At 40.0% G+C, this 18,411-nt stretch overlaps 1 protein-coding gene across 1 annotated transcript in view; it reads left to right on the top strand.

The window, feature by feature from the left end:
- The first annotated feature begins 1,376 nt into the window (after nucleotides 1-1,376).
- Nucleotides 1,377-18,411, top strand: part of mkrn1 (makorin, ring finger protein, 1) — a 40,828-nt gene continuing 23,793 nt past the window's right edge. Inside the window, exons 1-2 of the mRNA XM_026326803.1 lie at nucleotides 1,377-1,522; nucleotides 2,273-2,404. Coding sequence (XP_026182588.1) covers nucleotides 1,449-1,522; nucleotides 2,273-2,404 — 206 coding nt within the window. The 5' untranslated portion in view covers nucleotides 1,377-1,448. The remainder of the gene's footprint in view (nucleotides 1,523-2,272; nucleotides 2,405-18,411) is intronic.

Below are 18,411 nucleotides of genomic sequence, written 5' to 3'. Positions count from 1 at the left end.
GGGGTGCTTTGAGGAAAGACAGGTGTTGGCTGAGGTGGTCAGGCCATCTGCTCAACTAATACACTTTTGCTTCTATGTTTGAAGAGCTGTGTTTTCAGCAGTTACTGTGAGACTCTTCAAAGGGGTATAGTAAAATAGGCATGATATAACGTACCTCTGTGGCTTACTTGATTAGGTTACATCTGGGTTTTAAGATAAGATGAACCTTTATTTGTCCCACTATGGGGAAATTCCAAAAAACTAACAATGAAACACAAATACTATAAGTACTACAAGTACAGGTACTACAAGGAGAAGGAAAACAAAAAAACCAAGAGAAACATTAGGAAAAAAATTCAGCAGCGAGCAGGAGCTGCTGCAACAGGCTGCCACTCTCGGGGAGTAAATGTCTGCTTTGTGACTGTTCTTAATGGAACCAAAATCAGAAACATTGTCTTTCTGAATCACCTTCTGCTAATGATAAACATCAATTTGAACACCTTGTATATTTATATGCACAGAAAACTTTACTTTTTATTCATTTTACAACACTACAGTACTTTATCAAGCCTATTTGTTGTGCCTACCTTATGAATGTCAAAATCTGATTGGATTTATTTTACAGAATCTCATCCTATTTGTCATTGCTAATGGTATTAGGGAAGATGTTAAATAAGTGTGTAGTTTAGAGAAGCTATTTAGGCGTAACTTTAAGATATCTTTTACAAATCAGTTGAATGAAACAGTTTCTGTTTTTTTTAGTTTTTCACATTTCTCAAAACAACAGTGTATAGAAATGGAAGATAAAGATCACACAGGATTATTTAACAAAAAAATAACAGTTTAATGCAGACTTTCACTAATCTGGAGAGTCCTGTTTTTATGTTATACAGTACCAGTTAAAAGTTTGGACATGCCTTCTCATTTAATGGCTTTTCTGTTTTTCCTACTGCTTTTTCCCCCCGCTATTTTTCTGCATTGTAGATGCAAGAAACAAGTTATTGTGGTGACCCAGGACATCCCTCCATATATGGAGGGCTATATGGAGGAAGGAGAGTGATGGAGTGCTGCATTAGATGACCCGACCTAAACCTGGGGTGGTTGTGGAACTCCTTCAAGACTGTCATTCCAGCTTACTAACGCTACCTCATGAAGTTTGCTGAAAGAATGCCAATGCAAACAAATGGTGGTTGTTACAATTTAAAACATAATTTGCGTGGTTATACATTTTGCTAGCTGCTTAATTCCATGTGTTTTATTCCATAGTTTTGAAGTCTTATAAATATAATATAATATAAAATATAAATTGAAGACTTATTTACAATAAGTGAGTGTGGCAATAGTGCCCCGTAGTGGACAGTGGACTACGCGAGTTAAACTTCGATTTGAGCCGTACATATGCGAAAAAAGCCGAAGCTGGAGCGAAGCTGTACGGAACATCCGGTTTTAGCTTCTCAACATAAACAGCAATGGCGGAGGCAGCAGCAGTGTCAGTGGCGGCTTCAACAGTAACAGGAGGTTGGACCAAACACGTTACCTGCAGGTCAGAAAAGATAAACGATTATAAAAATATCGAAGGTGTTTGTGTTATTCTATATTTTTATATTAACCATCGTCGCCGCTATGGTAGCAGGCGAAGCGACTACTAAGCGATAGTTTTCTGAGGCTGGGCTCAGCTGTTGGCTAACGTTGACGTTAACTGTTAACATACTGAGTTGTACGTTAGACTACTGTGTTATGGGCAAACAGCAGACTTGTTCAGTAGGTTAACCGTTAGTTTATTAGTTGCGTTTTACAGTGAAACACGGCTAGCATTAATGCCACTAGACTTAAGTAAAACAGCTGTCATAACTTAACATTACACCAATGTGGTACATTTCTTAACATTTTTGTACGCAGTATCTTACCAACCTATATTTTAAAACGTTAAAACCAACGACCTTTCCTGCGATGTGCGTTTAAATTTCATATTAGCCATAGCACCTGCTACGTGCTAACGCCACTTCCAGACTAGATTACCTAACGCTATTGGTCGCACTGGTGAGTATGCTAGGATTAACTGGATTGCGTTACGAATGTGAAAGTGAAAGCCGACTTTCAGGCCACGGTAACCTTGTTAAACTGTTAGATCTAGGGGGCAGCTAGCATTTTTAATCTTATAAGGTTCACTTTGAGATGTCGGTTTCAATTAACTAACAAAGCTCATTTTCGTGCCCCTAAAATTCTAACATTAGCTAGTTTACCTGATGAAAATCGTCCATTAACCATGCAATTTTGTTCTTTGTATTTTCAGATATTTCATGCATGGTCTTTGCAAAGAGGGAGACAACTGTAGATATTCTCATGATCTGACCAACAGCAAACCTGCAGTCATGATTTGCAAATTCTTTCAGAAGGGAAACTGCGTGTTTGGGGACCGTTGCAGGTAACACAACTGAAAATTAAGTGTTAAAGATAAATCACGTGTATATGTATTTATAAAGGCAAGGATGGTTTGTATTCAAGTATCATGTTCAAATTCAGTTGCCACAGCCTAAAAAAGCGTTCCAGTTGTCAGTTGAGTTTCATTATAACTTCCTTTCTAAAACTGGCCATGCTCTCAGCCAAGTAACAGCACTGCAGCTTTACAGGCAGGTTTCTCAGAAGTGTTTCTGTTTGGTCCTCAAGGCGATCTGACACCTTAGACTACTGCTTTTGAATGTCATCATGTTATTAGTCTGCCTGTGGCAGCTCAGCACATGTTCCAGGAAATGGAACAACTTGTCTATAGCATAACATTACTCTCCTGGAAGAAACAATGTTATATGTAGTATGCTCTCTGTCTTGAGTGTTTGTAGATTTAGTGTATGTTCAGCATGCCTGCCAGCATTATCGCCCTTCTGGCTTTTTCACCATAGGTCTTTGGGGAGAAAACAGGACATGTCTAGGGTACAGGCCTGGCACTTGGCTTATCATAGCTTTTTTTTGTGTGATTTTTATGTTTTGTTTATTCAAAATCTTGCCTGTAAGATGTACATGTCTGGCTTGAGTCTGAATGTGGTGAATGGAAGAGTTTTTATCTTAAAGTGTATGGAGCCAATGTGATGTCTCTAAGTTTTGGCATTGTAAATGAAGTTTGGCATTGAAAAAAGAAGCATTGGCATTGAAAATAAACTTTTGGCATTGGAAAAAAGCATTGGCATTGAAACACCTTTTTTGCAAATGGGTGTTAAAAATATTTTATTTTGTATATTTTTGCATTTTGGTGTGTTTTTCAGTGATAATCTTTTGATACTACTTTTTTTTTTTTTTTTCAATGATAGAAAGTCATCGAAAAAAAGAATTTTCTTTTTTCTTGTACGATTCCGCTTTTTTTTTTTTTTTACAATGCCAGTGCTTTTCAGTTCCAACTTTCTCACACCGTTTTTGGTGTGGAGGCCCACCGCGGGCCGCCGAGTAGCCAAAGGAGAAGCGGCCAACTTGCACTCCACTGACTCAGCCTGTTGCTCACCACGGACAACGTACAAGTTCTCCTGGAGCTCCTAAACCACAAATGAGTCTGTATTCTCTGCCATTCTTTATTCAGAAAGAAGTAGGATCTGTTAACATTAACTTCTAAATGAATTTTGGCTGCTTTAGTAGCAGCTGAAATAACCTAACAGCTAGCGTTAGCTAGTTAACATTAGCAATAACATTGAGTATATAACGCTATATATTGTAATGGCTATGGTGTTTTGTTCTGTTGCCTGGGTTGTTCTTTGGGGGGCTGGGAGGAGGAGCTAGAGAGATGGATGCTGCAGGGTAGAAGAAGAGACATACTGTGTGCGCGTGTGTGGATGGTGAGACAGTGGAGAGAGAGTGGGTGGTGAGTGAGAGCTAGCTAGGATCGTTGTTCAGCGTAGGCTACGGCTGAGACAGTCTCTCTGTTCCTATTTAAGGCTTAAATAAAGGAAGGAGTTAAAAAGATAACGACTCATCTGGTGGCTGGAGGTGTAATGGCCATTGCAACATTTTCAACAGCACTCCGTGGTGGAGTGAGCACCTTTTTCCCCCAACATGAGTTCACCAGGAGCTGTTTTAAATCAAGAGTATGAACTTTTACGCTCTTTTCAAAGTGTTGGCACAGAAACACTTAAATGAGGTTTGGGAGCTCCTGGTAAACTCATGTTGGGGGACAAAGGTGCTCACTCCACTACGGAGTGCTGTTAAAACTATATAGCGCTATATAATTCAATTAAATTCAGTTTTATTTGTATAGCGCCAAATCACAATACAAATCATCTCAAGGCACTTTACAAAAACAAAAAACCCAACAACAAATCCCATATACTCAGTAATGTTGTTGCTAATGTTAGCTAGGTAACGCTAGCTGTTAGCTTATTTCAGCTGCTACTAAACAGCGAAAACTCATTTAGAAGTTAATGTTAACCGATCCTATTCTTGCTCATAACTCGAACTTCCTTCAAACATGAAATTGGTTGCAACCTCTTTAAATATAATTTGTATGTAAATTAGTTGCATCATTTCCTATGACCATGCCTAAAAATAATAATTTAAATAATTATATTAAGCCAATATTTTTTAAACAGCTTGCAGGGCTGCAACAACTAATTGATAAAATTGCTAAAAATTGATTATTAAAATAGTTGGCAATAGTTTGCCACAGCTCACATTGATATGGTGAGCAGCTGCAGAGATGAAATGGCAGAAGCAGAGAAGAGTACAAGTCACATTTTCCCCAATTAAACAATTTTTACACTGTCATGTGGATAGCAGTGATGCCTTCTTGTTTTTCTGTTGTTGGACCAGATAATCAGTCATTAAGTAAAATGTTTACATTTCCAAGGCTAATTCAAACAGTGCATCTCACTGAGCAGACAGACTTCTGTTTTATGTGTCAGTCCACTCTAACTGTAAGACACAGGCATGAAACCCATTTATACCTTAACCTCTGTGTTTTTTAGGCTTCATGTCTGTATTTTATTATCTGACCAACAGCAAACCTGCAGTCATGATTTGCAAATTTTAAAGCTGCTGTCTGAAGGTGAAAATGCCATACCCACACACTCCGCTGTACTGATGACCAAACGTGGGTTGTAGTGGATTAAATGTTAGCGTTTTCACATATAAACTCTGGACACTGTCATGAGAATCACACACAGAGATAGTTGTCATTTTAACACATGCAGTACGCATCAGGAGATTTTCCAGGAAAAAAATCCTGTTGATTCAGTCCCCGAATTTGACTTCATCCCAGGCCACTCTGTAAATGCGAAAGATATTGGTCGACAAGCAGGTGGACAGGTGCCTTGCATTATATTTGCAGAATCGTATGCGCACCATTTGAGTGGCATAAGTCTAGCTAACTGGTTTGTGTTATCAGGTTTCATAGACAATGTGAGTGTCATTTGCATAGCAGTTAGGGATGCACCGAAATGAAAATTCTTGGCCGAAACCGAAAAAGAGGAAACCAAGACCGAAAAAGAGGAAACCAAGGCCGAAAAAGAGGAAACCAAGGCCGAAAAAGAGGAAACCAAGGCCGAAAACCAAAACACTGAAAGAAATTATGCCAATTATTAGTACCATTGCATTTATGGCTGTGGCTGTGTACTAACTTTACTAAAATCAAGGCATTGCAATTGCATAAATTAATATTAAAGTTTCAAAGACTAAATCAATTACAAATTATGCAAATATTTTGCTTCAGACAAGCACGTGCAGGTCGCTGTTTCTGTTTGCGTCATCATAACATTTCGGCCGCAATGTTTCGGTGATAAAAGTCTTTCGGCCGAAAACCGAAAATGCACCTTTGGGCCATTTTCGGTGGCCGAATATTCAGTACATCCCTAATAGCAGTGGTAATTAATAGAGTGCTTCCTAATAACGTTGCCTAAAGGAAGCATGTACAAGGTGAACAGAATAGGTCCTAGCACAGAACCTTGTGGAACTCCATAACTAACGTGGAAGGTTCATCAATCACATGAACAAACTGGAATCTGTCCGATAAATAGGATTGGAACCATTTTAACGCTGTTCCTCTGATACCAATCACATGCTCCAGTCTCTGTAATAGGATGCTGTAGTTGATAGTGTCAAATGTCTAGCAGGACAATAAATAAAGAAATTAAATTAGAAATAAATGATAGGTTGGAATTTGGTCTATGATTAGCCAAGACTCCTGGATCAAGACTAGGCTTTTGAGTAAGGGTTTGATTACTGCAGTCTTAAAAGCCTGTGGTACGTAGCCTGATAATAGAGATAAATTTACTAAAAGGCAAAGGCAAATTTATTTGTATAGCACCTTTCATACACTACGCAATTCAAAGTGCTTTACAAGGCATATAATTACATTAAAAGCATTGAAAAGAGCATTTAAAAGTAAAGACATTTAACATAAAATAAATTTAAATCAAGTAAAGTAAATTAAAATAAAACATAAAAGCACATTAAGAAAACAAGGATGAACAATTATTCGAAGGCAGCAGTAAACAACAGAGTTTTCAGTCCTGATTTGAATGAGCTGACAGTTTGAGCAGACCTCAGGTGTTCAGGAAGTTTGTTCCACAAGTGAGGAGCATAGTGACTGAATGCTGCTTCACTTTGTTTGGTTCTGGTTCTGGGAACACACAGTAGACCTGTCCCAGATGACCTGAGGGGTCTGGAAACCTCATAGGGAACCAAAATATCTTGGATATATTTCGGTCCACAAACATTTAGTGCTTTATAAACTAGCAATAAGATTTTAAAATCTATCCTTTGACTAACGGGAAGCCAGTGTAGTGATCTAAGAACTGGTGTGATATGGTCCAGTTTCTTGGTGTTTGTAAGGACTCTGGCAGCAGCATTCTGGATTAGCTGTAGCTGCCTGATTGACTTTTTGCTAAGACCTGTGAACAAGCCATTACAATAATCTAACCTACTGAAAATAAATGCGTGAACAAGTTTTTCTGCATCTTGTTTAGACAGAAAACCTTTTATTCTAGCAATGTTTTTCAGGTGGTAATAGGAAGATTTAGTGATGGATTTTATGTGGTTGTTAAAATTCAGGTCTGAGTCAATGATTACACCAAGGTTTCTGGCTTGATTTGTAGCTTTCAATGACATGGAGTCAAGGTGAGCAAGGACCTTTGACCTTTCATTTTTGGGGCCAAAAACAATCACTTCTGTCTTGTCTGTATTGAGCTGGAGAAAATTCTGGCGCATCCATACTTTGACTTGATTAATACACTCACATAATGAAATTAGAGGACTATAATCATGAGATGATACTGATATATAAAGTTGGGTGTCATCTGCATAGGTATGGTAGTCAATGTTGTAGTATTCCATAATCTGAGCAAGGGGCAGCATGTAGATATTGAATAAGAGAGGACCAAGAATAGACCCCTGAGGAACCCCACATTTCATTTTTGTTCGCTCAGACTCATAGTTACCAAGTGAGACAAAATAGTCTCTATCTTGTAAGTAAGATTTTAGCCAATTTAACACTGAGCCAGTAACTCCCCCCACGCTTCTAGTCTATCAAGCAGCACATCATGATCAACTGTGTCAAATGCAGCACTGAGATCCAGTAGTACTAAAACAGATTTAACAAACCATAAATCTGAATTTGTTGAGAAACTACTTTTTCAATTATTTTTCCCAGAAATGGAAGATTTGATATTGGCCTGTAGTTACTTACTGCTGAAGCATCTAGATTAGGCTTTTTAAGAAGAGGTTTTATAACAGCAGTTTTTAAGGCCTGGGGAAACTGCCCTGACTGAAGAGAACTATTGACAATCTGCAATACATCTGGAGCTAAGCTGTTAAAAACATTTTTTTAAAAATTTGTTGGTAAAATATCAAGGCAGCATGATGTAGATTTTAATTGTAGAAGCGTTTCTGCCAGAGATCAAAATGTTCTAGATTCACTGGAGAACAAGGAGGCACAGGTGATATTGTCATGTTCCTAGGACTGCAGCTAGAGATAGTTTGTCTTATCTTTGATATTTTGTCTGTGAAAAAGGCTGCAAAATCATTGCATGACTTTTTGGACAGCAGTTCAGAAGGAAGAGAGGGTGCTGGGTTTGTGAGTCTGTCTACAACAGAAAACAATGTGCGGGCATTATTGCTGTTTCTATTGATAACCTCTGAGAAAAATGATTGCCTTGTATTTTTTAGTTTTTGGTTATAGTTGTGAAGACTCTCTTTGTACAAGTCGAAATGTACCTGGAGTTTGGTTTTTCGCCACTTGCGTTCTGCTTGTCTGCATATTCTTTTCTGAATTTTAACCACTGTGGCTTTTCTCCAAGGTGACTTTGACTTTTTTCTTGCTGACAATACCTTGATTCTAACTGGGGCAATGGAATCAATAACAGTCATAACTTTGGAACTGAAACTTCTTACAAGATCATCAACAGGGGCTGATGGCATGGTTGATGATGGTGCAAAAGCCTGAATGAATAATGCACAGCTCTTCTCATTAATATTCCGCTTTTTGACTACCTCTGTTTCACCTGTGTTCAAAACAGCAGGGGTGGTTGTTTTAAAAAAACACAGTAATGATCAGAAAGAGCAACATTGGTCACCACCACCTCAGAAATATTAAGACCTTTAGAGATTATTAGATCCAGTGTGTCCCTTGATGTGTGTTGGATATGTTACATGCTGAGAAAGCCCAAAGTTGTCCAGGATGTTCAAGAGCTCTTTTGCACTTGCATCATTGAGATTATCAACATGAATGTTAAAGTCACCCACTAAAACAATACAATCAAAATCAATGCATACAATAGATAGTAATTTAGCAAACTCGTCAAAAAAATGTGCATTGTACTTTGGGGGTCTATAAATAGTTACAAATATTGCTCGACAGGAGGATTTGGTATGAAGAGCAACATATTCAAAGGAGTCAAACTTTCCATATGATATGTTTTTGCGTTTGAGGCTATCACTAAATAAAATAGCAAATCCACCTCCTTTCTTATGTATTCTTGTTTCACTCATGAAACTGAAATTTGGAGGGGTTGATTCAATAAGAACTGCAGCATTATTATCTTGTCCTAGCCATGTTTCGGTTAAAAACATAAAATCAAGCTTGTGCTTAATAATAAAATCATTGATTAAAAATGATTTGCCTACCAAAGACCTGACATTTAAAAGAGCTAAATTTAGTGTGTTAAAAACATTGTTTTCCCCATGTTCTGGGACATACTGTGGTTGGCAAGGGATACATAAATTTGCAGAATGCGTTGGGTAAGTCTTATTTCTCTGTAGATTTACCAAACTTTTTCTGTTACCTATCAAAACTGGGATTGAAACATCTATTTGCATATTGGGCCCCGGCTTTTCCTGGAGAGAGCCATGACTAACAGTATTGCAGCCTGGACCCAGCACATATCAGTTAGAGCTTACTGTGCTGTTATCAGGCTGTGGAGACAAAGAATGATTTTGGTGACGGCGTGGAGGAGGGGTTGGTGGATGCTGCAATTGTGATTGCAGCAGAGCTTGCTGAGGAATTGGTGGGGCATGCCGCTTTGAGGGGCTTCTGGGGGTGAAAATGACACTGGGGGAGGAGGTCAGTTTGGGCCCAGTAGTGATGTGCTTCATCAGGTTGGCGAGGTTCTTGGTGATGGGGAATGGGATGCCCCGGGAAGATGGTGAACTAGGTAGGGTTTGCGGGGTTGTGGGAAGTGAATCCTCACAGGCAGTGTCTGCTAGTGGAGGGGTGTGGCCTCCTCATCTTTGCTCTGACTTCTCTCCATGTTAGAGCATTCGGGGGGGGGAGTGTTGGCTTTGGATGTTTTGATGTTTCTTCATTTTGTTTAGATTCCCGTATCTTGTCCTTGGCAGATTCCCGTCGTATCTTGTCCTTGGCAGAGGGAAGATTGTGGCGCAGGAAGAAAAATAGGCTGGAGGTGAAAGCTTTTACTCCTGATTTATTTAGAGACAATCTGTCTCCCTTAAAAAGATGCCTGGGATCCCAGAAATGGTTAAAATTATCAATAAAATGTACTGAGTGGACATCACATGCAGTTGAAAGCCATGTGTTCAGTGCTAGTAACCTGCTGAATTTCTCAGTTCCTCCTCTTACTGGTGGTAGAGGTCCACTGATTAAAAACTTCTGCATTTAGCGACCTTACTGTGTTTAACAGATTATTAAAGTCCTTTTTGAGGATTTCGGACTGCTGCTTCACAATATCATTTGCCCGTGTGTAGTACGAGGTTTTTCACAGTTGGGTTTTCTGCAACAATGCTCAGGATTTTGTCAATAGTGTCAGAGACCATATCTTTTGGGAAATACAGCACTTTTGTGTTGTTACTGCACATCCGTCTCACATCTTTTATGGCCAAGTCGCCCACAATCAGAGTCTGAGGCCCTGTTAACTTTCCTCTTAGTTTTATGTCTTCTGTTGAGTTTTCAGACCTTACCCCTCTCTGTGGATGTGGAGGATTGGAGCGAATCTATTTTGTAGCTGTACAGTTAGTTTCTTAGGAGTTTTGTTGCTCCTTTTCCCTTTAGCTGTTATCCATGGCTGTGCTTTCCTCTGCACAGGAGTTGAGGAGGATGATAACGCTGGCCAGCCTGTCGCATCACAGATTTCTGGGCGCTGAGTTCTGCCTGTTGCTTGTCCTGATTTAGTCTTTGGCTTTGCTCCTAGAGCGTGCCAAGGAGCACTGATACCAGTAGTTTTATTTATCCGGACACAACCCTCCTGTTGCTCGGTCTTGTTAGTGCTAGTTATCTGTATACTAGCATGCTCTTGTCTGCTACTATGGTAGAGTGGTAGAGTAGTGTCCTCTTTCCCAGATAGTCCATTTATCTCCACGTACATCTCTAACCTTTGCACTTTAGTTTCCAGCATAGTGATTTTCTGTAGGAGTTTGCTGTGATCGTCCTCAGGGAAGGGAGGCATGGTCATCGGAGGTTGATCAAAAATAAAAGTAAAAATAAAGTCTAATAAAGATGAGTTAATTAATGGCAGGGTGTCTTTAAGCAGTCTAGTCGGAATGGGATCTAAGAAACACATTGATGATTTGGATGAAGCAACTACTGATGTGAATTCAGAGAGATCTATGGGAGAGAAGTAATCTAAACATAACTTAGGTCTTGCAGATGATTCAAGAGCTACTGTAGTAGAAGATTCATTTATGGCAGCTATAGTAAGCATCTGCTGAATTTTATGTCTAATAGTTGTGATTTTATTTGTAAAGAAACTCATCACTGCTGAGAGCTAAGGGAACATTGGGCTCAACATAGCTGTGACCTTTTGTCCACCTGACCACAGTGCTGAAAAGAAACCTGGGATTGTTCTTAATTTCCTCTATTAGTGATGAATAGTATGCAGTTCTGGTTTTATGGAGAGCTTTTATTATATGTTAATAGATAATAATGTTTTCCCAGGCTAGATAAAATTCTTCTAAATTTGTGGAACGCCACTTCCATTCCAGCCTTCGTGATGCCTGCTTTAAGGTACGAATATGTAAATTATGCCATGGGGCTAATCTCGTCTGATTCGCTAACTTCTTTTTCAGAGGGGCCACAGTATCTAGTGTTTCACGCAGTGAGACTACAGCACTGTCAACAACATGATCAAATTGGTGGGATTGAGGCAGCTGCCCTCCACTGTGTTGGCACATGGCATAGATGTAAATAAAGATGGAATAATTTTCTTAAATTTATTAACAGCGTTGTCAGCCGTAGTGGAATTTTCTTCCAAACCCTGCATGAGCCATTATCTTAAATTCGAAAGTTATTAAAGAATGGTCTGACAAAATAGGATTTTGGGGAAGAACTATTAGATGTTCAATTTAGATGCCATAAATCAGAACAAGATCAAGGGTGTGATTGAAACAGTGGGTGGGTTTGTTAACATTTTGAGTGAAGCCAATTTAATCTAATATTGAATTAAATGCAGTGCTGAGACTATTATTTTCAGCATCTACATGAATGTTAAAATCTGCCACTATAATGACTTTATCTGATCTAAGCACTAAATCAGACAGGAAGTCAGGGAATTCAGTTAAAAACTCTGAGTAAGGAACAGGTGGACGGTACACAATCTCAAGTAAAACTGGTTTTTGTGTTTTCCAGTTCAGATGTACGAGGCTAAGAGTGAGGCTCTCAAATGAGTTATAACAGTTCTGAGGTTGAAAGTTTAATAATAAGTTTGAGTGGAAGATTGCCGCTACTCCTCCAACTCGACCTGTGCTTCTAGGAACATGACAATTTTTATGACTGAGGGGGGTTGATTCATTCAAACTGAAATGTTCATCTTGCTGCAGCCAGATTTCAGTAAGGCAGAGTAAGTCAATTTGGTCATCAGTTGTGAAATCTATGAAATCATTTATTAACAGAGATTTATACAAAAGAGACCTAATATTTATTAATCTACATCTGACTGTTCTGTTTTTCTGTTCAATGAGAGGAGTTGTCTTAATTTCTGTTAGGTTTTTATCAATAACTCCTCTTGTGTTAACTTCTGATTTATATGATTTAGATGTTCGAGGGGCAGACAAAGTCTCTATGGGGTTTTTGGGGGGGTTGACGGCTCTAAGGAAACTGCAGAGAGGCGTTTTAGACTGAGTCTCTGTGTCCCGGTCCCCACTTTGGATTGTCAAACTTTAGGTTGGCTAATAAACTCGGCCAAATTCCTAGCGATGAGAGCTGCACCATCCAAAGTGGGATGGATGCCGTCCCTCGCTACCAGACCAGTTTTTCCCCAGAAAGTGGCCCAATTGTCTATGAAGCCCACATTGTTTGCTGGACACCACCTAGACAGCCAGCGACAGAACAACGGCATGCGGCTAAACATGTCATCACTGGTCAGATTGGGGAGGGGTCCAGCCGCTCTGGCCCCAGAAATGCATTTGACTATGGTCACTGGTGTCACTAGCTTCATGTTTCTGACTAAACATAAACGTAAACAGTTAGGTGATGAGCCATGGGCTTCTGCTTAGGAGTATGTTTCCGTCGGACTGTCACCCAGGCTAATTCTCTGGGCTGCTCCGGAGCTGCCCTTGGACAGCTAACAGACCCTGAGCTCGGTGGCTCCACACCTGCTAATGGGGCTAGCCTAGCTCGCTTTTGTTCAAAGGTGTGGAGCCGTGCTTCCAAATCAGTGATCCTCGCCTCCACAGCTAGCAGAACCTTACACTTATTGCAGGTATCATTATCACTGAAGGAGGCAGAGGAATGACTAAACATGTGGCACACCAAGCAGGAGAGAGAAGGAGAGGGAGAAGCCATCCTAGCTAGCTAAGCTAACTGATAGGCTAATAAGCACTAAGTCTGGAAATAGCAGTAAATACTGGTCAAAATAGAAAGGTAGTTTAGTTTTGTTAGTTTTTAGGTGTGAGACTAGACTAAAGCTTGTCTGTTGCTAATATGTAAACAAATTGTAAACAATGTAAACAATTCAGCAGACACAGCACAACACGCTTGCAATAGGAAGTGAATTCACTTACCAGAAACAATCCTCCTCTAGCAGGATGGTGGTGATCAGTTGATAGCTCTGCCCCTCAGATGACACGACCACAAAGTCGATCATCGACCTCCGGCCTAGGGTGTCCTGGTGGTGTGGTGTCATAAAGACCATTCTACCAAAGCTGCCCTACTTACTTATGAAATTTTGATGGCTGCTGATGCAGGTGGTTGTTCAGTGTTGGTTCTGTTAGATCTTAGTGCAGCATTTGACACTGTTGATCACTCCACTTTGATTAATATATTGTATTCCCTAGTGGGCATTTCCGAGTTGCCTTTGGATTGGTTATCCTCCTTAGAGGTCGACCGATATTGGATTTTACCATAAAACAAAAAAGCAGAACTGAAGTTACTACTTTTAAAGTAAAGTATTAACTTCAGTTAATATTATATATGGAGACTTACTGTAAAACGTTAACCACTTCCCATAAATACAAAGTCATGTAATGCAAATTTATTGTAACAATCATGACATTAAACATTAGGGTCGGATTTGCATGTATTTGTCACATTTTTTTTTTTAACTGCTTGAGGTACTGCTAATGTTGGTGTCCTCTCAGCCTTGTTGACAAACATACTGCTGTTCTTTCTCCAATGCAGCATCTAGTTAACAAATTAATTACTTTATATTGACATGAAAGTATGTACTGTATTGTAAGGGTTTTTAAGTAAGTAAAAGTGCATCTGAAATGTCAGCGCTGACCGTGCACCATGCTCTCTGCAGGCAGTGTGCACTCTCCATGCAGCGCGCACTATCACGTGTCAAAACAAATGCTGGTGCTGTCGGTGATTTTTCGCCTCTAGAGACGGCTCTTGCCTTAGATATGCTGGCTCTCACACGGTATAATGACAACGGACCCTTTTCAGCCGCTCCAGCAGCAGACGCAACCTGGAAAAACTATCGCTGTGAGTTTTTGCCAATAACCGATAGTTCCGGGAATAAACTATTGGCGCCAATCAATCGGCAAAACCGATATATTGGTTAACCTCTAATTCTCCTATGTGATGTATCTGACAGGAGCTTTTCTGTGGCTATAGGACTTTTTATGTCAGATTCTGTCCTGCGTTGTGCCACAAGGCTCTGTGCTCGGCCCTCTGTTGTTCAGCCTGTATATGCTTCCTCTTGGCAAGTTTATTAACAGTTTTAAAATAATATCCTATCATTTCTGTCTAACATTGTTATATATTTCTTTTATTCCTGATAGTCTAGATAAACTGTCAGTTCTCCAGAACTGTCTAGTCTCCATTAACAAATGGATGCCAGACAACTTTTTACAACTTAATAATGATAAAACTGATGATTATATTTGCCCCTGAAAATATTACACTTAACCCTCTGGTCTGAGGGGGTTTTGGGGGCCTGGACAAATTTTGACATGTCCTGACATTTGTGCTTTTTTCAGTGTCTTTTAAACATATTAATGTCTAAAGTCTGATAACACTGTAATCAGCGCAAAATTGGCTACAATAATATGTGAGCAGCAAGTTTATACATGATTGTGTTTTTGAGAAAAAAGTGTTCATGCATGGTTAGTGAAAAACTAAAATTTTTTACTCACTGAAATAAGACCATAAAACACAAACAGAACATTGGTTCACAAGACTTTGGAGACCTTCATGTTGTAGGCTAAAGTGTTTACTTCACAGTGTTGTGAATGTCATCTTGTTCACACATTCACAGTAAACAATACACTGATTTCAATTTTCTAAGACACTTTTTGTCCAGAAAGGCCATATGCAAGAGGGTGTGTCTTAGGATGAATAGTCATGTGATTTACCTGAGAAGACAAAAGACGCACTGAACGACCAGACAAAGACGCGCATAATGAGCCTTTCAGTCAATGTAGATTGACTGAAGGGAGGGGAAGGGAAAAGGGGGGGGGTTGGGCTAGGGGAGCTCAGTGCACCGATGGTCCTCGGGCAGTCTAGGCCTATAGCAGCATAACTAAGGGATGGTTCAGGGTTGCCTGAGGCCAGCCCTAACTATATGCTTTGTCAAAGAGGAAGGCTTTAAGTCTAGCCTTAAAAATACAGAGAGTGTCTGCCTCCTGAACCCAGGCTGGGAGCTGGTTCCACAGGAAAGGAGCTTGATAACTAAAGGCTCTGCTTCCCAGTCTGCTTCTGGGAACTCTGGGAACCAAAAGTAGATCTGCACTCTGAGAGCAAAGTGGTCTATTGGGATAATATGGTACTATGAGGTCTTGAAGGAGCTTGATTATGAAGGGATTTGTATGTGAGAAGAAGGATTTGCAATTCTATTCTATATTTTACGTTCATACGGATTAAATAAAAAGTGATGATTTGTTTTTGAATTGTTTCACTTAAAAGAAAACATTTCAAGCTTTCTAGCCATATAATTCTTATTTTTATGAGGCAAGTATTCGCTGAGATTGTGTTTGTTTTATTTACGCGTCTGTGAAGAGAAATGGCAGAGACAGAAAAGGCCGAGAGCGCACCCTGTCGGCTTTCTTTATTTAAATTTATTTATTTATGATGGTATACCACTAAAACTAGACCCTTTACAGATTTGAATGATATACTTCTTTTATCTGTACGATCAGAATTGATGGAGAAATTTAAGTTTGTTTCGGCCTTATCAGGAAAAGATGCGTCAAAACGCGCCGGCACGTGCGTCGGCCCCAGAGAGTTAAGATTAAGCAGGTTATGGGGTTTAGCATTCTGTGACCACAGTGACATAAGAAACCTGGGTATAGTCTTTGACAGAGGTATGTCTTAACAGTCATGTAAAGTCAGTAGTTTGTTCATGTTTTTTTCATCTCTCCATGTCTCAGGAACATTAGCTCATATGAGGTCATTGGTTTCAAAAAAGTGAAAGTGAATTGTGTAGCCAATTATTGTGACCCATACTCAGAATTTGTGCTCTGCATTTAACCCAACCCACACAGCAGTGAACACACACCCAGAGCAGCCATTGCTGTGGTGCTTGGGGAGCAGTTCCAGTGCCTTGCTCAAGGGTCTCACCTCAGGCTCAAGGTGGACAGAGCGCATTGACAATTCTCGAACCAGCAACTTTCGGGTTACAAGTCCCTCTCCCGATCCATTAGGCCATGACTGCCTAATGAAGAGAAGAGAGAGAAGAGATGCTTGTTCATGACTTTATCTCATCACGATTAGATTATTGCAATTTTCTGTATACTTCTTTGAGCAAATCTTTGTAGCGACTACAAGTTGTACAGAATGCAGCTGCAAGGCTTTTGACTAGTTGCAGCAAGAGGTCCCACATTACCCCTGTACTTAAGGACCTTCACTGGCTTCCAATTGCTTTCAGAGTACAGTTTAAAATTTGTCATTACTTATAGAACCTTGCATGGTCAGGCATCCTCCTATATTCAGGATCTATTATATGCACATCCTCCTGGTTGATCTTTAAGGTCTTCTGACCTGAACCATTTAACTGTTCCTAGAACACATCTTAAGACAAAAGGTGTGCTTTCTGTGCTGTGGCTCAGAGGTTCTTGAAATCTCTCCCTATTAACACTGAGATCTATGGGCTCTGTAGAATCTTTTAAAAACACCTGAAGACGCACCTTTTCGGAGAAGCTTTAAATTAACAGTACAGTTAGGTTGTTATTAAATTTGTGCGATATTTGGTCTCTTATTGGTTTTGATTTTTTTCTTGTATATTTGATTGCATGTATGCTTGACCTGTTTTACTGATATTATAAGGCACTTTGTGACTCCTTGTCTGTGCTATATAAATAAATGTCACTGACTTACACTACTAAAGTCCTCAGACCCTTGCTCTCAACAATGCTCTCGTCTTTTGAGCCCTGGGCTGTCTGTTTGGGTGTTTTCATCATTATCTCTGACATTCGAGTTGTCAACATTTTCTGTTCTGTTCTCTGTGATCAGGCCCCCACTCCTGATGTACTGGCTTACACAGAAACAGCAGCCCAAACATTAGCACGTGAGCTGCTGCTGGCTGCTCCTTCCCACTCTGTGCTGAGTGCAACAACCTAACTGATGTGCTGTAAATCTCTTCCAGCCGCATGATTGGGTCAGCGCAGCGCTATTTTCATTATCAGTGGCTGTTCATGCTTTCTGTCAAAATGTGCACGGAATGAGTTGTCAGAGCAACGCTATATCACAAGTGCGTGGTAACCATAAATACATGCGTAAATACATACAAACTTGTGCCTTGCTGTTCAGTCTTATATTTCTGCTGCTTGATTGGCTGGAAAACGAATACAAAGTGGCCAACTCTTTTCGCGATCGAACCTAATCTTATCGCAGTGCAACATAAAATTCGGTATTTGGCACATCCTGGAAACTGTCTGTATAGCCTGGTTGCTTGTATAGACAGCGTCTGCTCCATGTCTGGCTTGAAGAGCATCCCCATAGTTACCCAGGCTCTATGAACACTACCCCAATAATAGTGTGGATGTAATTGTTATTCACATACTTCATTTTTATTGAATTGTTGACCTATTGCACGTAGGAACCCTGCAAGCTTCCGCTTGTATTGTGTTGTCATTTTCCTCCATCCTTGTGATGGAGCTGCAGTAAGGAGGGTGTTCTTATTATTTCTGTGAACCACGTGGGGCTGTGCACCCTGTATTAAGAGTCAACAGAAAGGAGCCTTATAGTTGGATTCCCTGGCTGTATCTATTGTGATGGGTCCTGTCTTGCTGTCTCACTGTGTCTCTGCCCCCAGGGCGAGACAGAGTACACTGTAGCCTGCATTGCAATTGCATAACACCCTGTGTTTCCCTCCTGTTCTCTTTTTGTTAGCAGCTCCCCCTCCTTCTCTGCTGTTGTTGTTCTTTCTCATTTCTAATGAATTTATGCATAGCTTGAACAGCCCTTGTCCCCTCCCTTCTCATGTTGTGCATCCATTGGCTTTCTGGGAACAGACTGGTTAAAAGTGTGTTGTGATGGAGTTCACCATCATGGAGGAGGCTGGAGAAGACAGGCTAGTTTCATGGAACAAATGGTTTCATGTAGACAGTTTAGTATTATTTATCAGTGTTACA

The sequence above is a fragment of the Mastacembelus armatus genome, chromosome 23 (assembly GCF_900324485.2).
Source record: "Mastacembelus armatus chromosome 23, fMasArm1.2, whole genome shotgun sequence".
In the NCBI taxonomy this organism is placed as follows: domain Eukaryota; kingdom Metazoa; phylum Chordata; class Actinopteri; order Synbranchiformes; family Mastacembelidae; genus Mastacembelus; species Mastacembelus armatus.
This window is presented reverse-complemented; position numbering and strand designations above follow the sequence as displayed.